A 19601-nucleotide genomic window follows, 5' to 3' on the forward strand; every position below is an offset into this window, starting at 1 on the left:
TCGGGCTCCCGGTGCATGGAGCCTGCTTCTCCTTCTGCCTGTGTCTCTGCCTCTCTCTCTCTCTCTCTGTCTCTGTGACTATCATAAATAAAAAAAAAAAAAAAAAAATAGGGATCCCTGGGTGGCGCAGCGGTTTAGCGCCTGCCTTAGAGGCAGAGACCCGGGATCGAATCCCACATCGGGCTCCCGGTGCATGGAGCCTGCTTCTGCCTGTGTCTCTGTCTCTCTGTCTCTCTGTCTCTCTGTCTCTCTGTCTCTCTGTCTCTCTCTCTCTCTCTGTGTGACTATCATAAATAAATAAATAAATTTAAAAAAATAAAAATAAAAATAAATAAAAATAAATAAACAGGAGTGGGGCACACATAGTCTTTGGAAGGACACCAAAGCTATACATAATTCCTTAGCATTTCCAAGTGATTTTTTTTTTAAGATTTTATTTATTTATTCTTGAGAGGCAGAGACACAGGCAGACACAGGCAGAGGGAGAAGAAGGCTCCGTGCAGGGAGCCCGATGTGGGACTCGATCCCGGGACTCCAGGATCACGCTCTGAGCCAAAGGCAGATGCTCAACTGCTGAGCCAACCAGGCGTCGATCCAAGTGATTTTTAAATCTTAATTTCCGATTTACTCCATTTTACATTTGCACCCTTCATTCCTTTTTTTTTTTTCCATTTTTATGAAGTTTTGAATATGAGTAAGGCAAAATTTTAGGCTGCCTTTTTTGTTTTTGAATTTTTTAATGAGATAATTGCAGATTCACATGCATTTGTAATAATAGAGATCTGAGTACCATTTCCCCTGCCTCCCCAGTGATAACATTTTGCAAAACAGTACTACATCATGAAAACCAAGGCTTATCGAGTTTTTGTTTTTGTTTTTTAATATCTGCGGTAAAGTCCATATAACATAAAAGTCACCATCGGTGGCATTGAGCACATTCATAATGTTATGTAACCTTCATCACCATCTTGTTCCAGAACATTTTCATCAAGTTTCAAGGAAACGCTGTGCCCAAAGCAGCCACTCCCCAGTGCCCCTTACCCTGGCCCTGGCAACCACTCATCTGCTTTTTCTCTGTGCGGATCTTCCTCTGCTGGACATTTCATATACAGGGACTTATGTTATCGGTGGCCTTTTACAGTGGGCTTCTTTCACGGAGCTTCACGCTTTTAAGGTGCAGCTGTGTTGTCTGTATCAGTACCTCTGCCGAATGCTGTCCCACACTGCGGACAGACCACATGTCATTTATCCACTTGTCAGCTGACGGACATTTGGGTTGCTTCCACTTTCTGGCTCTTGTGAACTCTGTTGCTATGAACATTCGTGTAGGTTTTGTTTGAATGTCTGATCCAGTTCTTTGGGATATATGTAGGAGAGGGATTTCTGGGTCATATGGTAATTCTTTGTTTAACCTTTGGAGGTTAAACTGCCTGTTTTCCACAGTGGCTGCAGCACGTTACATTCCCTCAGCAGGTAAGAGGGTTCCCCTTTCTCCACATCCTCTCCACTTGTAACTTCCCATTTTCCATTTTCTAGTCATCTTAGTGGGTATGAAATACTGTTGCATGGTTTTGATTCACATGTCCCTAATGACTAATGACATCGATCATCTTTTCGTGTTCTTGTTGGCCATTTGTATGTCTTCTTTAGAGAAATGTCTGTTCAAGTCCTTTGCCTATTTTTTCATTGGGTTCTTTGTGTTTTTGTTGTGGGTTGTAAGAGTTCTTTATTTATTTTGGACACTAGACCCTTATCAGATATGAAGCTTGCAAATATTTTCTCACATTGTGTGGTCGGTGTTCTCACCTTCTTCATGGGCCCTTTGATGCACAAAAGTTTTTCATTTTGGTGAAGTCCAATTTCTTTTTTTTTTCTTTTTGTTGCTCTTGCCTTTGATATCATATCTAAGAAACCACTGTCAGATTTAGTTCTTATATTTATTTTTGATCCATTTCCAGAAAATTTTGTATATGGTATGAGGTTAAGTGTCCAGCCTCATTCTTTCACATGTGTGCAATCCAATTGTGCCAGCACCATTTGTTGAAAAGACTGTTCTTTTCTCATTGAATGATCTTTGCAATCTTGTTGAAAATCACTTGACTGTATGGATTTTTTTCTGAACTCTCAGTTCTGTTCCATTGATTTATATGTCTGTCCTTAGGCCAGTACCACACTGTTACATAATAGTTTTGAAATCAGAAAATGCAAAGCTTCCAAATTTCTCTCTCTCTCTCTCCTTTTTTTTTTTTTTTTTTTTTTTTTTTGGCTACTCAGTGTCTCTTGTAATTCCATATGAATTTTAGGATCTGCCTTTCGATTTTTGCTGAACAGCTGGGAGTTTGGTAGAGATTGCAATAAAATCTGTAGACTGCTTTGGGTAGTATTGTCTTGATTACGTCTCTCTTTTTTAAAGATTTTGTTTATTTATTTGAAAGAAGAAGAAGAAGAGAGAGAGAGAGAGAGAGAGTGTGTGTGTGTGTGTGTGTGTGTGTGTGTGTGTGTGTGTGTGTGCAGAAGAGCAGCAGCAGAAGAGGGAGAAGCAGATTCCCTGCTGAGCAGTCAGCCCAATGTGGGGCTTGATCCCAGGACCCTGAGATCACAACCTGAGCCGAAGGCAGACCCCCATGTGCCCCAGTTCTTGAGAAAAGTGCAGAGCATTGTTTCTCAAAAGGTAACCCACAGAGGGGCGCCTGGGTGGCTCAGTTGGTTAAGCATCTGACTCTTGATTTAGGCTCAGGCCATGATCTCACGGTTGTGAGATCCAGCCCCACATCAAGCTCCGTGTTCAGCACAGTCTGCTTCTCCCTTTGGTCCTCCCACCACACTCTCTCTCTCTCTTTCTGTCTCTCAAATAAATAAACAAATAAAATCATTTTTTAAAAAAGGTGATACACAGATAACCTGAACAAAATTGCCTGAGGTGCTTGTCTAAAAAGTCATTTCTGGGCCCTAGCCCCAAAGTCTGATGCTGAAAGGCTGACCCAAGCCCAGGAATGTGCCATTTTTTTGTTCATTTGTTCATTCTTTGATTTGTTCAGAGTTCCAGTTAGTCCACATACAGTGAAATATTAGTTTCAGGCGTACAATATAGTGATCAGCACTTCATACATGTCCCAGTGCTCATCACAAGTGCCCTCCTTCACCCACGTCACCTGTTTGCCCATCCCCCCCGGCCTCCCCCAGGTGACCATCAGTGTGCTTTCTGTAGTTAAGAGTCTGTTTCCTAGTTTGTCTGCCCCCCCCCCTTTCTTTTTCCATTTGTTTCTTAAACTCCACACGAGTGAAATCACATGGTATTTGTCTTGCTCTGACTGACTTATTTCACTTAGCATAATACCCTCCAGCTCCCTCCACAAATGGCAAGATTTCATTCTTTTTTATGGCTGAGTAATAAGGAATGTGCCGTTTTATAAGTTCCCCACACAAATCCTGGGCTGAAAGGTTTAAGAGCCGCTGGACCCTGATCTCTCACCTTGCCCCCGGAGCGACTTGGGTTCAGCAAAAACAAGCTTCTTACTTTGCAGTCGGCCCATGTGTGATGCTTCTTCACAGACTGCGACCCGTTCACCTCACCTCGGCATCGGGCCTGCTTTATCGTGGGGAGGGAGGTGGCCAGGACTTGCACTGGTTGCCATTTGGGAAAGAGCGTGTGTCTTGGCCTGTGTTCAGGAGCTCTCAGAGTAGTGGCTGAGGGCGAGGGACATTTCTGGAACCCTTTGCTGCCTTATCACCCTACACAGGTGCCTGTCTTCCATCCTGCCTCCAGCTTTACCCCTCTTCTCACAGAGGCCAGGATGCTCTGCTCTCTGCTGAGTCCTCAATTCCACTGAGAAGCCTTTTGTACTTTGCGTCTTGTTTCCTGCCAGCTGCCCTCAGGTCCCTCTTCTAAGCCTCCGCCTCCCTGAACACCTTCAGTCTCAGAGCCCCGGACCCCAGCAGATCCTCCTGCAACATCCAGGCAGGCGGGCCTTGTATGGTGCTGCCCTACCCTTCCCACTCCAGCTGCCTGGCCCAGCGTCCAGCCCCAGCTCCCTTGCTCGCTCCTTCCCTGTGCTCTCACTCTACCTGGCACTCTCCTGACCCTCTGCCCTGGCTCAATCCCGCTCGCCCTTCAGCCTCAGGTTGGCTGTCCATTCCTGGGTCAGCCTTTCCTGCCCTCCTGGACTCGGTCTGACGTACACCATCCATTCTCAGAATTCCTCACTCAGTAGCCTTCCCTGTTGCCATCTTAAGTTTCTTTGTGAGACTGTTTGGTTAATGATGTATCTGTCACCAGACTTTAATATCCAGGAGTCAAGGAAATGGATCCCTAGCACCTAGCACTGTACCTGGCACACGGTAGATGCTTGGGTAGATCTCCGTTGGATGGGTTGGTAGGACCGTGGTGGAGGCATGAGGGGCAGGCGGCTGTGGTTGAAGGTGGATGAAGGTAGATGGGTGGGCGGGTGGCTGAGTGCCTAGCTGACAGGCTGGCAAGCACCAGTGAGTTTCCAGAACCTCCTTTCTCTCTCCTTCAACAAACATCTCTCAGAGCCTACTATTTGATCCTCCTTCAGGAAACAAAGGTCACTAAGACACAGTATGTTGTCAGGGCCTCTGTGTCCCAGAGGCTAGTGGGAGCAGGTGGGGCTGGTGGGCCGAGTGGCTGAGGGTTCTTCTGCATGGTCTCCTCCCTTCCTGTGACAGGGCCCCTAAGGGAGAAGTCCTCCACTCCTCCAGGGTGGGACTGGGTGCAGGCCCTGTGCTCTCCCCTCCTGGAGGCTTAGATACCTTCCCCCCTGCCTTCCTGTCCCACTTTGTTTACTTCTCACTCTTAACCCTTTGCAGCCTGGTCCCTGTCCCCTCAGGTCTCCAGGAACTGCTAGTGACCTCGTTTTGTTTTCCCCCTGACCTCTGAGTCACACTCGATACCAGTGTCCAGCCCTTCCTGCTTGCCACTCTGTTACTATCCCATTGGGTATAGATGTTTTCAAGGAGCCCCCAGCCGCACCATCAGGGAACTGTGCCCCACAATGACTGCATCATAAATGCCAAGGCCCGGGCCCTCCTGAGAGCACCTGATGCAAGGCCCAGGTCTGTTTTCCAGACCCCCTGGTGACTGGGGGAGAGCCACTGTTGGAATCACAGCTGTGGTGGCATGGGGGAAGGCTTCATATATTGTGAACTGAGCCAAAAGCAGAACACAAAATGACATAAGCCAGATTTTTTTTGAAATAAAAAGCTTTACATAGGAAAGAAGCTAAAAATAAAGTATTAACAGTAAGTGTCCTCAAAATCACTTTTTACAATTCCTTCTTATTTTGTTTTTCACATTTCTCTAACGAGTCTACAGAAGGGTACGGCCTAGTGGTTGAGAGTTTATTTTGTTCACTAGCAGACCACTGGGATCCTGAGTCATGCCCACTCTGTCCAGAAGGCTCTGATGTGCTCAGTTTTGTCCATTGAAATGCGTGGGCTCACTTAGCCCCCAGACTCCGTGGTGCCGACAAGAAGACGATGTGAGTCCCTCTCACACAGCGGCACAGCCAGTAAACCCGAAGGCCCCACGCTCTGTCAGAAGCCCTCGGCTGTCTTCAGAGGAGGCCCAGGAACATTGCACTCCAGCTGTCCTCATGGAGGCACCTAGGCTTACGTCGGTGCTTTTCACAGAAACAGTCTTGGGGATGGGTGACATAGGTGAAGGGATTGAGAGGCACAAACTTCCATTTATGAAATAAGTCACGGAGATGAAAAGTACAGCACAGGGGACCTAGTCGACAGTATGTAATCACATTGTTCGGTGACAGGTGGCGACCACATGGTGGGAGCCCTGGGGACGTATGGAAGAGTTGAATCACTGTTGTACACCTGAAGCTAATATAGCACCATATGGTGATTATACTCCAATTTTTAAAAATTTGAACAGTAGTCCATGAACAAAAGAACAAATCCAAAGGTGACAATTACCAAAGAAAAAAATCTGAGTTCATAAAATAAATCCAGCAAAGGCCCAGGGAGGCTGCTAATGAATTGGGTGACAAGTGCCGTTGCCAGGTGAGCCACAGGAGAGCCCACGACTGCTCGTTGTATGTGAGCACCCAGGGGTCCCTGCTCCCCAAACTCTCCACTGTCTCCCACTGGGAATGACCCTGTTAGACACCGTCTGCTCCAGAGAAAGAGGAAGTTATTTGCTTTTAGCTCCCATGATTTTCCTGGTTTCTGACCCTAGGACACGTGCAGCCCCACTGGTCAGGCTAGCCCTCGGGCATTCACTCGTGACCATGTGGCAGACCGGGCTTCTCCACCGCCCACCCTCTCAGCAGCCAGCAAAGCAAGCCCCCATTTCACCAACTTTTCAGCCATTTGTTCTCTTCTTTTGGAAAGGACATCAGGTTATTTCTCCCTGTCTTCACTGTCTGACTCAGCAGCCGCTATGCTCATGTTTATGTTTATCAACCCGAGTGTGCCGAGGGCTCTGAGGGACCCAGATAAGCAGGGCAGCCCTGCCCTGGCTGGTCCTTCAGCAGACCCCGTGCCCCCCACCTTGCAGGCCTGCTCTGAGGCTGTCCACCACCACCCTGGGGCCGGGCCTTGTCTCGTCTCACCTGGATTCTGGAACAGGGTGCCCGTTCCACCCAGGCCTCCCTGAGGTCTGGCCTCATGACAGCCAGGGTCATTTTGTGCTACTCTTGTTTTCAGAACCATCTAGTGGCTTCTCACTTCACTCAGCACGAAGTCCACTTCCTCCCTCAGCCTGTGGCCCTGACACCCTCTGACCTCTCCCTGCTGTCCCTGGGCTCCAGCCACCCCACCTCCTTTCCATTCCCAAACCTGCACCTGTCTCCAGGCTCTGCACTCACTGAGACTGCCCGGCTTGCCTTCCCGGGGTGGCCAGGTCAGGGAACCCTTCCTGCCCACCCAGCCCTCACAGTGGAATGGAAGCTCCTGGGGGCAGGAATGTATGGTTTGTTTGCATTTGAGGTTTCCCCCGGTGCCTAGCACAGGGCCTGGCGTGCTGTCCAGTACATGATTGAGTGACCCCACTCAGAAATGTTCAGGAGGCAGCCAGTCCAAGAGCTAAGGAGCACCCCTGTGGGGGTGGCATGGTGTTCCGTGGGACCCAGTCTGGGAAACGCTGCAAGATGCTATGCTTCATGAGGTCTGTCCCTAAGGACGTGTTGCTCTTCCTCTTTTACTGTGCAGTTACTGGCATCCCTGTGTGCTTTTATTCTGCCACTTAGGCACCTCTGTCCTTTGAGAACTGGCCTGCGTCCTCCCTCTCCCCTGGCCTCCCCTGGGCTGTCCTGTGGGCAGGCCTCCCCCTGGGGAGGGCCATTACCTCTTTGAGATGCAGCCTCCGTTCCACCTGCTCCATCGGAGTCAGGTGCAAGTCCTGTGTGGGGTGTGGAAAGCAGGGGGGTGGTAACTGGGTGCGGTTACACGGCCGTGCTCAGATTATGAAAACCCACTGAGCTGTACACTTAGGATTTGTGTGCTTTTTTGGATGCATGTGATCCTTTGATAAAAAGTTGTCCTTTTATTGGATGAGAGCAAGCAAAGAACTTGGCCCAGATGATGCCTCAGCAGGGAGCAGTGCGAGCATCCTGCCAGCACTCCTCAGCAACCCCAGAAGTGACAAGAAGTGGCTCTGCCTGCAGGCGGGTATACCTCGCCAGGCCAGGCCGGAGCTCTGTGGGCAGGCACTGGAGTGGGGTGAGGCTCAGGGCCTGCCAGGCGGAGGGAGGAGGGCATGCAGGAAGGGAATGGTGGCTAGATGCAGAGGACGTGCGGACTCAGGCTGAGCCTGGGCTGCAAGAGGAAGTCCCACTGCATTCTGTGGGCCCCTGGGGTCCTAGGAAGGCTGCCACAGGGGGGCTGCAGGAGGGAGAACTGTGAGCAGCCCCCCAGCCAGGCGGAGGGCCGCCGAGAGACATGTAGGGGACAGCCTGGCTGTCGGATGGCCTCTCTTCGTCCTCCCCCTCCCCTGCCTGCCTCTTTCTCGGGGCTTTCTCTGCCCGCCCTCTCTTGCTGTCTCCCCATCATGTCACCCCAATTCTTTCTTCCCTGGCCCATCACAGCCTTCTGTGTCCTCCCGTTGTTCTGCTTGTCCCCAGCACACTGCCCCAAAAGTTAATGGCTTCAGACAGTAAATTATTGCTTCCCCTCGGATGTAGGCAGTGTGTGCGTGGACAGCCTCTCTGTGCGCCTCCCTCCACCTCCACGCAGCCCCTGCACACCCCACTGTGCAGGCTCTGATGGGAACCCAGAGACCAGGTTCGGCCTGCCATCAAGTTGTTTCTGCCATGTTTTGTTGGACAGAGAAGTCACAGATCAGATTCCAGGAGGGGGACAGACCTGGTGTCTCAGTGGGGCCGTGCGCAGTACGTGCCCACATGCTACGGAGGACGCGTGTTCTTCCCACCACCTAGCGCCTGCCTCTCCCTCCGCTCCCTGGAGCCCCCGTCGTCCGTCCTCCACGGAATGGGGCAGGGCTGGGCCTAGAGCAGCACTTCCCAAAGGGAACCCCAGGTCATGGGATGAAGTAGGTGTAATGTGTAACAAAGGGGATTTATTTCATGGCCAAACAAGGGTGGAGTAAACAAGCTGACCAAACAGGTGTGAGTACTACCCGGAGGGGAAGGCCCAGGCACACTGGACATCTAGCACCCTTCAGAGCCCAGAGCAGGGGCAGGCGCTGTGGCTTCGTGCATGGCTGCCCAGGGGATGGGGAAGTGGCAGGGGCTCCCTCCGACCTCACCTGTGCGTCTGTGGCTTGGCGCTCAGAAGGGACTCCGGGTTTTTTGTTTTTTTTTTAATTTTTTATTTATTTATGATAGTCACAGAGAGAGAGAGAGGCAGAGACATAGGCAGAGGGAGAAGCAGGCTCCATGCACCAGGAGCCCAACGTGGGACTCAATCCCAGGTCTCCAGGATCGCGCCCTGGGCCAAAGGCAGGTGCCAAACCGCTGTGCCACCCAGGGATCCCGGGACTCCGGGTTTTATATGCTGTTCTGTTTTATGTTGGTGACTATTGTGCGGGGGTGTGCCAAGCCTCAGCGACATCTCAGCCCCCTGTCCTCCGCAGGGACTGATTTGGTAGCGTGGTCACTAAAAGCTTGTAGAATAAATTGCACGACCCCTCCCCGACACACTTGCTCCCCACTGAGCCTCCCCTGCTGGCCCCTCGTCCCTCAGCCGCCTCCTCTCCTGGCCGTGCCCTGCCACAGGGCTGCCTCCTCCGGCACGGTGCTCCTTTTATTTCTTGATAGCACCTGTCCTCTCCTGAAACTAGCCTTCAAAAGCCTTATGTTTCCTGCCTGGCCGATCCTGTCCCCTGCGCAGGCTGGGTGCTCCCCGAGGCTCCCCGGGCCTGCTGTCTGCAGCCTGATGAGGGGAGCCCGGGTTCCCTCGCACGCGGCCAAGGAGGGAGCACTTTGCTAATAGGTCTCTTAGGACAGATGCCTGTTCTCTCTTGAAATGCTACAGATGGACAGATGGGCCTGCGGCGAGGCTGAGAGCGCGTGGCCACTCGTGTGCCTGTGCGCTCCATGTAAGGGAGAAGTTTGGAGCAGCCCGAGTCAGGCCCAGGTTGGGAGGGAGGTGGGAAGCGCCGGTCTCTGGCAGTGTGCCAGCGCAGCTTCAGGCCTCCCCAACCCCGAAAGCGCTGGACGTTATTTTGAGGGCCACGCAGCAGGCAAGGCAGATGGTGGGGCTCCCGAGGGTGGGTGGTGACGCAGAGCTAGTAGCCACGCTCTAGAGAGAAGCTGCCGCGCCTCCCTCTGCTGTTCCCCGTGTCCCCTGGCAGCGGGCACAAGTGGGGTCGGCTGAAGGCCTCGACCCGGGAGCTCGCTGCTGGCCACCCGGTGGCCCTCCCTCCTCACAGGCTGGTTCATCATTCACCCAGCCCGCCAGCCAGCAGCTGGGGCCCGGAGCCCCCGGCCGCCTTGACAGGGCGGAGAGAGCAAGGTGAGTCCCTCTGCCCACGTGCCCGCGAGCGCCTGGCGGCCGGACTGGCAGTCGTGTGGTGTCAGCATGACGACAGGAAGCCCCGGGACTGCGTTCATCGTAGCCAGGAGGAGGAAGCACAGAGCGGCAGAGGCGTGTCAGCCTTGAGTGTCCGCCGGTGACTGCTCTGGGTCCGGTTGAGGCAGACCAGGAAGGCAGAGCCCAAGACCAGGGATGTAACCGGGACCAAGAGGCCCAGGGCAAATGGACAGCGTCGGTCGCTAGGGGGAGGACAGCCGACCCCAGGGTCGCTCCTGAGCAGCACTGCTGCTGACCAGAGCCTGGACCCTGCAGACAGCTGTGCCGAAGCGAAGGGCAGGGCCACGGACCTTCTTGCCTGCCAGTCCCCATTTCCTGCAGTGACACAGCCGCTCTGTGACGTCAGCCTTGCCTTCAGCCTGTCCTGTGTGTACGAAAAGCAGAGTGGAGGCAAAGGCTCAAATGTGTGGGGAGGCCCACCACTCGGCCCCGAGCCGTCCACGCCCTCGATGGAGCTCCCAGGGGCGTCACATGCTGCCTGCTGTGTACCTCTCCCAAGCGCCCACCACAGTGATAGCATACCTTGGTTTTATTTCTATGATTTTTAAAAATATTTTATTTACTTATTTTAGTAGGAGGGGGAACACGTGAGGGGGCATACGGAGAGGGAGAGACTGTGCTAAGCAGAGTCTACTGAGCACGGAGCCCAGCACGGGGCTGGATCCCACGACCCTGAGATCATGACCTGAGCTGAAATCAAGTGTCGGACGCTTAAACGGCACCACCCAGGTGCCCCATTTCTGTAATTTTTTTAAAATTTATTTATTCATGAGAAGCACAGAGAGAGAGAGAGGCAGAGACACAGAGGGAGAAGCAGGCTCCATGCAGGGAGCCCGACGCGGGACTTGATCCCAGGACCCTGGATCACGCCCTGGGCCGAAGGCAGGCGCTAAACCGCTGAGCCACCTGGGCTGCCCCCTCTAATTTTTTTTAATTAAAGTTTTTATCTTGAAAAAACTCAAAGCCAACAGAAACCCTGCAGGTGTATTTCAGTAAAGCCTGATAGACGCTTCATCCAGATTCAGCCGCTGTTCACACTCTGCCGTGTGCGCCTCTGTGTGAGCATGAAGCTCTGAGCCTGAGGCTGCGTACGCACGCGTGAGGCCCCCCCAAGGCCCGGCCCCGAGGCCCATGTTCCCCAGAGCTGGCCTTGCCATTCGGGCGTCACCTGCCATCAGGTGATGATGTCCCCATTGGGGACAGTGTGAACACAGTGCTCTTCCGTTGCTGTCCTTTCCCGCCGCCTGCCCGTCCCAGCCCAGGACCCCATGTGCACCTCTTGCACCTTCCTGTCATCTGGCCCATCTCGGCCTCTCTGTCCCTCAGGACATGCTGTCACTGACGAGCTGGGCTTCCTGGTTTGGTGGGAGGTCCCTCAGGCTGGGTTTGCCAGACGTGGCAGGCTGCGCTCAGAGGGCAGGACGAGGTCCACTCTGCTTCTCCCTGGGGCTCCAAACTTTCTGTCCTTGTGCTCTCCAAAAATAACATGCCCCCCACCTCCTCCCCTGAGGAAAGTCTCTTCCTGCTTGCAGCCTGCTGGGGTCACACTGGTCAGCGTCCACTCCAGTCCCAATGACCAGATGCTGTGGGCGCTCGACAGCAGGTGGAACGTGCACGTCCGAGCTGGAATCACCGAAGAGATGCCAGTGGGGACCGACTGGGAGCACGTGCCAGGTAGAAACGCGAGCGTGGCGTGGCTGCCCCCTCCCCTGGGCACCTGGTCCGTCAGGCAGCCTGTCCTACTGAGGCAGGTGACAACAGGTGTCTAACGGAATATTCCTTGTTTGAGGGACCCAGCATTGCAGGACTGCAGCCAGCCCTATGCCCTTGGAGTTCTTTGTGGGATGATTGTTCCCAGATGGCCCGGACCCGTGTGCCCTGTGGCCTTGGGCCCTTAGTGGCGTGGCTCGCACTGCCGGTGGGGCACCCTTTCCCTCGGCCCCCCACTCCGAGTCCTGCAGTGCAGGGCACGGCCAGCAAGGGGCCTTCCTGGTCGACAGGGCCCAGTCCTGTGAGAGAGCAGCCTCGTGGGAGGGGGTGGCCTGTACTCTCTGCAGCCGGGGCTGAGGACAGACGGACACCCTGTTCACGTGCAGGGTTGCAGGCCTGCCAGCTGGCACTGAGCACCAGGACCGTGTGGGCCCGCTGCCCCAATGGTGATCTTGCCCGGCGGTACGGCGTCACCGACAAGAACCCTGCGGGAGACTATTGGAAGAAAATACCTGGCAACGTGACGTGTTTCACAGGCAAGTGCCGGGCTCCGCAGGGCTCGGGGCTGCACGGCTCTCATCGGGTTCAGGGCTCCCCTGGGCGAGGTCAGTGGGGCCTCCACAGGAGGCTGCTCCCATGGGGCTTGCTCTCCAGATCGCTCAGGGTCACACCCGAGGGAGGGCATCCCGCACCCCACTGGCCGGAGTGTCCCAGGAGCGGGGCCAGCCACTTTAGAGCCGGGGAGCTGGGGCACAGATTGAGGGTGGCGGTTCCGGAGCCCAGAGCTAGAAAGTGCCGCGTTGGGATGTGGAGCCAGCCCTGACCCCACTTGTGCCCGCTGCCCGGGCTGGGTGACTAACGATCGTGCGGCCGGCTCTCGTCCCTGCAGTGACCTCGTCCGATGAGCTGTGGGCAGTGGGCCCCCCCGGCTACCTCCTCCAGCGGCTGACGAGGACTTTCAGCCACTCGCACGGCGCCCCGAGCAGCCACGCCACCACCCCCCACCCCGAGGACCTGGAGGACGAGTGGGAGGTCATCTGAAGGAGCCTGGGGCAGGGCTGCTCAGGAGGGAGGAGGCCAGGACGGTGGCGGACACAGTGGTTTCAGAGTCGCTCGCTCTCGGCCACACCTCATCAGCCCTCGTCCAGACATGCCGGGCCGGCTCGGACAACCACACTTGCTTTCATCCATGTTTGTTTCCGTCTGTTCCAGAACCCACAGCCTCGGCCGAGTGATGTGGAGCCGTTGCCAGAGCAGCAGTGCCTCTGAGCTCCTGCCGAGGCCGCGTCCCCTGGCACTCCAGGCCCGCCGTGGGGACAACCCGGGGGTCAGTGCTCCCTGCCACTGAGAGGGGACCTGGGCCAGCTTGTGGTCATCACAGGGACACGAGTTCTGGCACACATCCCGTGCTGGACACCCCAGTGGGGAAACCAAGGCCGTGTCGGAGAGTGGGGTGCCGGTCTGTGCCAGGCTGCAGCACCCACGCTCACACACACACCACAACATGCACGCCCACACCACGCACGCCCTCCCGGCCCACGCACAGGGCACAGCACACTCGCCTCCCGGAGAACACACTTCAGCCAAAACAATAAAGGCCAGTGGATGACATGGACGTGAAGGGTGCACGTGTTTCCAAGGCAGCGGTGGCCCTGGGAGGTGTGGCCGAGGTGGGGGAGCTCGGCCAGGGTGGCTGACTCAGCAGTGTCTTTAGAGTGATGTTAATGCTGCTGGTGGACGTCGTAAAGACCAGAAGCATCCTCACAGGATGAGTCTACTAATTATTGCCTTTTTTGTTTGTTATATTACAAACCTGCATAAGATACCTCATTTGAAATCAACTCTTATAAATTTAGAGGAAAAATGTATTTTATGAAACCAGTGGAAGGCCTTTCGTTCCTTCACATGGTTTACCCTGCGCCGGCGCTGTCCTCAGCCGCAGCTTCATGGAGCTTGGGCGTCCCCCCGCGTGTCCTCCACGTGCCGGGCAGTCGTGGCACCTGCCGGCTGGCCCTGAGCGGCCACCGGTGCCGTTAGCAGGCATTGGGTTGATGCCCCCAGGAGGTTCGAACCGAGCCCGCTGTGGCCACGCCGGACGCCGGTCCCTGGGTTAGGCCTGCGGTGCCCACTGTCCCCGCAGGCATCTGGGCCCGAGGCTCGGCAGCCCGGCCCGCGTCCCGCCTGAGCGCAACCCCCCCCCCCCCCCCCCCCCGAGGCAGCTCCCAAGTGGGACTCGGCCTCGCTGCTTTTTTTAGCCTGTCCTTGGTCCAGGGCCCAGTGCCTCGACGCCTGTTTTCTACTAAGCGAACGTGTCCAGGAGCCCCCGGGCCGCAGGTGGAGAGCGATACGGCGTGTTCCCTGCCGGGACCCGGCCGCGGAGACGGAGGTGCTCCGGGCCCAAAGGAGGACAAGGCGCTGGAACCCCGGGCCCTGCTTCACGCTCCGCGCTCGGAGACCTTGTTTCAGAAGTCCGCGAGCGCACAGGCCGGCCCCGGCTGCGGCGGCTCCTGCGTACGTTGTGCCTTGCGGCCCCTGGACGGCAGAGCCCTCCTAAACCCACGGGACTTTAGTGCAATTAAACCCAAGTCTAGTTTGATACTTTTAAACTACTTTTAGCTTCAGTGCTTTGTACGTTTTTTCTTTCCGGTTTTAATTTTTAGTTGTGCTTTGAGACCGTGCAATAAACTAGACTTTTTCCAAACCTGGTCGAGTCTGGTGTTCGGGCTGTGAGAAGGGGCCCCGCGCAGCCTCGACGGTGGCGCGCCCACCTGTGCCCGAAGGATCTGCGGTGGCGCTCGGCGGCCCGGAGGTTGTGGGGGCGCGATGGCCCGGCCCGCTGGGGTTTCCGCACCGGCTCACCCAGGACGGCTGTCCCCAGGGAGCGGTCGCTCCGCAGGCCCCCGAGGCCGGGCCGCTGTGGGCGGGCCTGGCGGGGTCGAGGCCCTGAGCCCAGGACCCCGCTGCCAAGAAACGAAGCCAAAGGCCAGCAGTGCCCTGGTGGAAAGCACCCTGCAGGGAGGGATCAGGGCCTCGGCCGCGGGACGCGTCGTGTGCCACGGAGGCCTGAGCGAGAAACGTCTGCCCCGTGTCAGGGAATGTCCCGCTTCACCGAAGACATCGAGGCACACTCGAATTACGATGTCCAACGTCCCTCAGGAAAGACGAAGGACGCTGCGAAGACCTCAGTCCTTTCCAAAGGCTCTAACTCAGTTTGGGGGGAGCCTCACTGGGATGTTGGTCTGTGTCGGGGGAGGTCCCACAATGATGCTCGTGCCCACAGGTGCCCCCCGACTCCCAGACGTGCGCCTTGGGCTCCTGCACAGCTTCGGGTCCCCCTCGAGCCCCTGCGGGAAGCACTGTGAGTCTCGGGGACACTCAGAGAGGTTCCATACTTGCTGGAGGCCACGCACAGGCCATTGGGACTGGAGCCCAGCTCTGCAGAACTCCAGGCCAGCGCTGCGTGACGCCACCTCACTGTCCTGGGAAGAAACAGGTGGGAATTGCCAAGGGTGCTGACGGCAGCAGGCGAATTAAAGGATGGCGTGGGAGGGAGGGCCGGGGATGGCAGGCGGCCCGACCGGACCCGCGGGAGCTGACATGATGGAGGCACATCGGGACAGGCGGGTGAGGTCACAACTGATGTGCACCACCCCTTCATTATCTGGGCAAACCGATTAAATGGATTAAAGTGTCTTAAAACCATGGGAGCCTGGGGGACTCCATCGGTTAAGCGTCTGACTCTTGATCTCAGCTCAGGTCTTATCTCAGGGTCACAAGTTCAATGCCCACGTTGGACTCAAATTGGGCGTGGAGCCTGCTTTAAAAAAAACTTAAAACTAGGGGGAATGGTATCTGATTTCCAGATGGCAAAGGATTTTAGGCTCAAAAGTGACAGGAGAACCACAGAGGAAATTACAGATTTGATTTCCTCAAAATCTTAAAATTATACAAATTTTAAACCCCACTTAAAAGGGGGAAATTGTGACATCATGGATGGGGACTATATACCTTTAAAAATGTGCACACACCAGGGACACCTGGGTAGCTCAGTGTTGAGCGTGTGCCTTTGGCTCAGGGCGTGATCTCGGGGTCTTGGGATCCAGTCCTGCACCGGGCTCCCCGCGAGGAGCCTGCTTCTCCTTCTATGTCCTGTCTCTCAGGAATAAATCTTAAAAAAAAAAAAAGTGTACACAGCAGTCGGAGGAACACCTAAGGCACTGGCATGGACAGAGATGAAAGAGCAAATGCCTGGCACCCAGGTGGGGCGCGGACAGAGAACGGGGAGCGATCGTAAAGCCCGCAAACCCACGAACTCCACTTCTGGAAACCTGTCCTCAAGAACAAACCCTAAATCAGGAGAAGACGTATAGTGCAGGCGGTTCTGTGATTGTAAAATACCGGCCCGTGGCCTCGAGGAGCAGCCCCTGCGCAGCTGTCACGGAGCAGGTGTCCTGGGCGAGACGGCCCGGCTGCAGCGTGGTGCCAACTGTCCGCAGCGCGTCACGATGTGGTCTGGTGGAAGACCAAAGACCACGCAGAGCGGGAGAGAGGAGAGACGGGGATATCGGGCCCAGGCACGCGCACCCTAACTTTTGGGGGGTTCGAAATGGTCCATCATTCCAGCTGCGCAGAAGGGGCGTAAGAACCAAGGTCACCCCGCAGCTGGTCACGGCGGTTGCCTGGGCCATATATATCTTTTTGTATCTTTTGAATTTCAAGCCATGTAAATGTATATTATTTCAAAGTAAAATCCACATTTTAAAAACGGGGCTCCCTAACCTGAACTCCTCACACTGTCAACACTAGGGAGTCAAAAAATAAAAATAAATAAATAAAATAAATAAAACACTAGGGAGTCAGATACGGCAAAGTAAACACCAAAGACTTCTGAGAAGTCTTATTTACAAAGCATTTTTACAATACAGGAAAATGCTTATCGTAAGTTTAGAAATACTCAATTATTTAAGTGATCTGATGTCGTGTGTATAAAAAATAGGCATAGGGAGAATGTTTGAAGACATCTATGGATGTGCATAGAAAAATCTGGAAGAAAATACACCGAAACGCTGGCTGCGGCTGCCTGGCTGGTGGGATGGTGGCAGGTAGCCGGCTCCTGCCCTCGGGAGTCCCACAGCTGGAGGGGACGGCGCGAGGACGTGCCACGAGGAAGCCCCGCCGCAGCCTGCCCTGGATTTCTCTGCAGTTCCCGTTCCACCAGAAGCATGAATTCTACAAGCAGAAACTCTTTTTAAAAATCCCTGAAGTCGGGATCCCTGGGTGGTGCAGCGGTTTAGCACCTGCCTTTGGCCCAGGGCGTGATCCTGGAGACCCAGGATCAAATCCCGCGTCAGGCTCCCTGCATGGAGCCTGCTTCTCCCTCTGCCTCTCTCTCTCTCTCTCTCTCTCTGTGACTATCATGAATAAATAAATAAAATCTTTAAAAAAAAAAAAAAATCCCTGAAGACAGGGCTCCTGGTGGCTCAGTCTGTTGGGCGTCTGCCTTCGGCTCAGGTCATGACCTCAGGGTCCTGGGATGGAGCCTGCTTCACCCTCTCCCTCTGCCCCCACCCGCTCTCTCGCTCTCTCTAATGCTTTCTCAAAGAAAATCTTTTTTTAAAAAATAAAAGTCACTGAAGACACAGATACCTGTCCTCACCTCTATCTTGACTGTGGTGGTGGCTACACGTGTAGACATTTGTCAGAACTCCTCAAACATTTAAAGTCTGAGCATCCCAGGGCGCCTGGCTGGGGAGAGCATGTGATTCTTGATCCTGGGGTCGGGAGTTCAAGCCCCACATTGGGTGTGAGGCCTTTATAAAAAAGGATTCTTTCCATCTTCAAAAATATCTAAAGGCTGTGCCTCTATCATACGTAAGTCATGCCTCCGTTTAAAAATGTAAAGGCACGAAGCAGAGCAGGGCCAGGCAGGGGCAGCAGGCTCTCCGTCCCCCGCACAGGTGCCAGCAGCCACGGCCTCCGGACCGTGGCTTCAAGGTGCTTCAAGCTGGTGAAGCAATCGGAGGCAGGGAAATCAGAGTCCTCCGCATCAGGGCAATAATCAGGCTGAAGTCCGGTGGGCGAGGCGCTCACGCTGAGTCATGTCCCGCAGCCAAGGAGGGGCAGATCGAGGTCCTTCCTCCCCTGCCCTCACGGCCACCTCCCCCAGGCCACCCGACAGTGCGCCCTCCGGTTCCCGGCCCGAGGCGCGACCCCAGCCTCCTCCGTCCTCCCCAGCAGGCATCTGGAGGAAGGGAATTCTGGCCCCTGGGCGCGAACAGGCTGGGACTCCCTGGGCCGCGCGGTGGCCGTGGGGGGCAGGACTGGCCGCCGTCAGGTTTTCCTTAGAAAGACTGGAATGAGCGGACCGAGCAAGCGAACCCACGTGCTTCGCTCCAGAGAAAAGTGGGCCTCGTTCTGGGCAGAGCGGTTGCCTCTGACAAGCCACCAAGGCCACCTGCCAAGGACCAAGAGCTGAGTCGCGGTCGGCCAAGTGACACCTGGGCTGGGCCTGGCTTCAGCCCCTCCTCAGCGCTCCGGCCCACGTCGCCCCACCATCGGGGCTGCCCTTTCTGGGGCCCCAGGGCCCGATAAGCCCAACGCTAGGTGCTTCCTGCCCAGCCTCCTGCCCTCCCTCTGGCCAGCAGTGGCCACCAGATAACCCCGAGGCCGCCCTTATCATCCTGCACCACTTCCTGGGTCCCCTGCGCTCGCCGAGGCCTGCAGTGCCCTGAGCCAGGCGTCCCCAGCGAGCCTCAGTGGGAGCCGTGCCAGACCAGGCCCCACTCCGAGGCCACGGGGCGGTGACGCCAGCCAGACCGGGGCTCCACCCCCCCTCACTGCAGCTGCAAGCAGTGTGAACACTGGGCTCCCAAGCCCCCACCCAGTGAGGACATCAGGGGCGGGCCCTGGGATACCTTCCTCCTGCCCTCTCAGCCCTCAGGCATAGGGGCCGGGGGGGGGGGGCCTCTGGGGCCCCAAAGTCACCCCGCAAATGATGAAGCTGTCCTTGCAGCTTCTGCTGTCTCCCGAAGAGCTGCTTCCTAGTCACCCTGAAACCAAACCACCCCGCTTGGGTCCCAGAACTTCCCCTCAACGGGTGCTCAGGCTGTGCCCCCAGGCTCTGGTGCCCAGAATGATCCAGCCAGGTCCCTCCTCCTGCTTGCCGGACAGTGGGTTCCATGGGGTGCCCCTCCGCAGGCTCCCGGGGAGCTCCGAGGCAGGGCAGCTCCCCCACGTCCGCATCACCCCAGTCCCAGCCCAACATCTGTAGATGTCACGTGGAAAGGAAGAGGGGTCCAGGAGGTCGACCCCACCGAGGACGGAGCTGGGCCTGGGGAGACCTGACAGGGTCTGCAGACCCAGGCACCCGGGCTTTCCAGGCAGAGGCCGCGGGGGCAGTCAGGCACCAAGGGTTCCCCAACACCCGCGCAGCCCCACTGCCCGGAAGCCACCACTACGGGCTACGGAAGCCACCACTACGGGCTACGCTGAGCCACCCTGTCCCGGCCTTCATCCGCTCCCAAAGGTAACAAACCTGCCCCTCGACAACGGCATCCCTGACGTGAAGACCCGGGCCGCCTAGAGGACGGGGCTCCCGAGGCCTCCGGTCCGAGCCGGGACAGGTTGGTATCCACTGCCCTCGGGTGTCAGTGTTCAGAGAAGCCATTTAACTGACCCACAGGGCGCTCGCTCCCACCTGCAGTCTAGGATCGCCCCCGAGCTGCGCCCCCCTCACCCTCCCCTCCTCCCCACGGCCCGGCAGACCTTTAGCCGTGTCTGCTCCTGGCAGGACATCGTGGCCCTCCAGCTCGCGCGGGCACAGGTTGAATTTCATGGCCCAGTGGAATTCCCCGGGCAAGGCAGCCTTG

At 55.9% G+C, this 19601-nt stretch overlaps 1 protein-coding gene across 2 annotated transcripts in view; it reads left to right on the plus strand.

The window, feature by feature from the left end:
• TECPR2 (tectonin beta-propeller repeat containing 2) overlaps positions 1–14434 on the plus strand; it is a 103333-nt gene extending 88899 nt beyond the window's left edge. For both annotated transcript variants that reach the window (XM_026012625.2, XM_026012627.2), the window contains 3 exons: positions 11556–11697; positions 12120–12269; positions 12623–14434. In XM_026012625.2, coding sequence (XP_025868410.1) covers positions 11556–11697; positions 12120–12269; positions 12623–12774 — 444 coding nt within the window. In that variant the 3' untranslated portion in view covers positions 12775–14434. The remainder of the gene's footprint in view (positions 1–11555; positions 11698–12119; positions 12270–12622) is intronic.
• The last annotated feature ends 5167 nt before the right edge of the window (positions 14435–19601 follow it).

The sequence above is a fragment of the Vulpes vulpes genome, chromosome 6 (genome assembly GCF_048418805.1).
Source record: "Vulpes vulpes isolate BD-2025 chromosome 6, VulVul3, whole genome shotgun sequence".
Lineage (NCBI taxonomy): Eukaryota > Metazoa > Chordata > Mammalia > Carnivora > Canidae > Vulpes > Vulpes vulpes.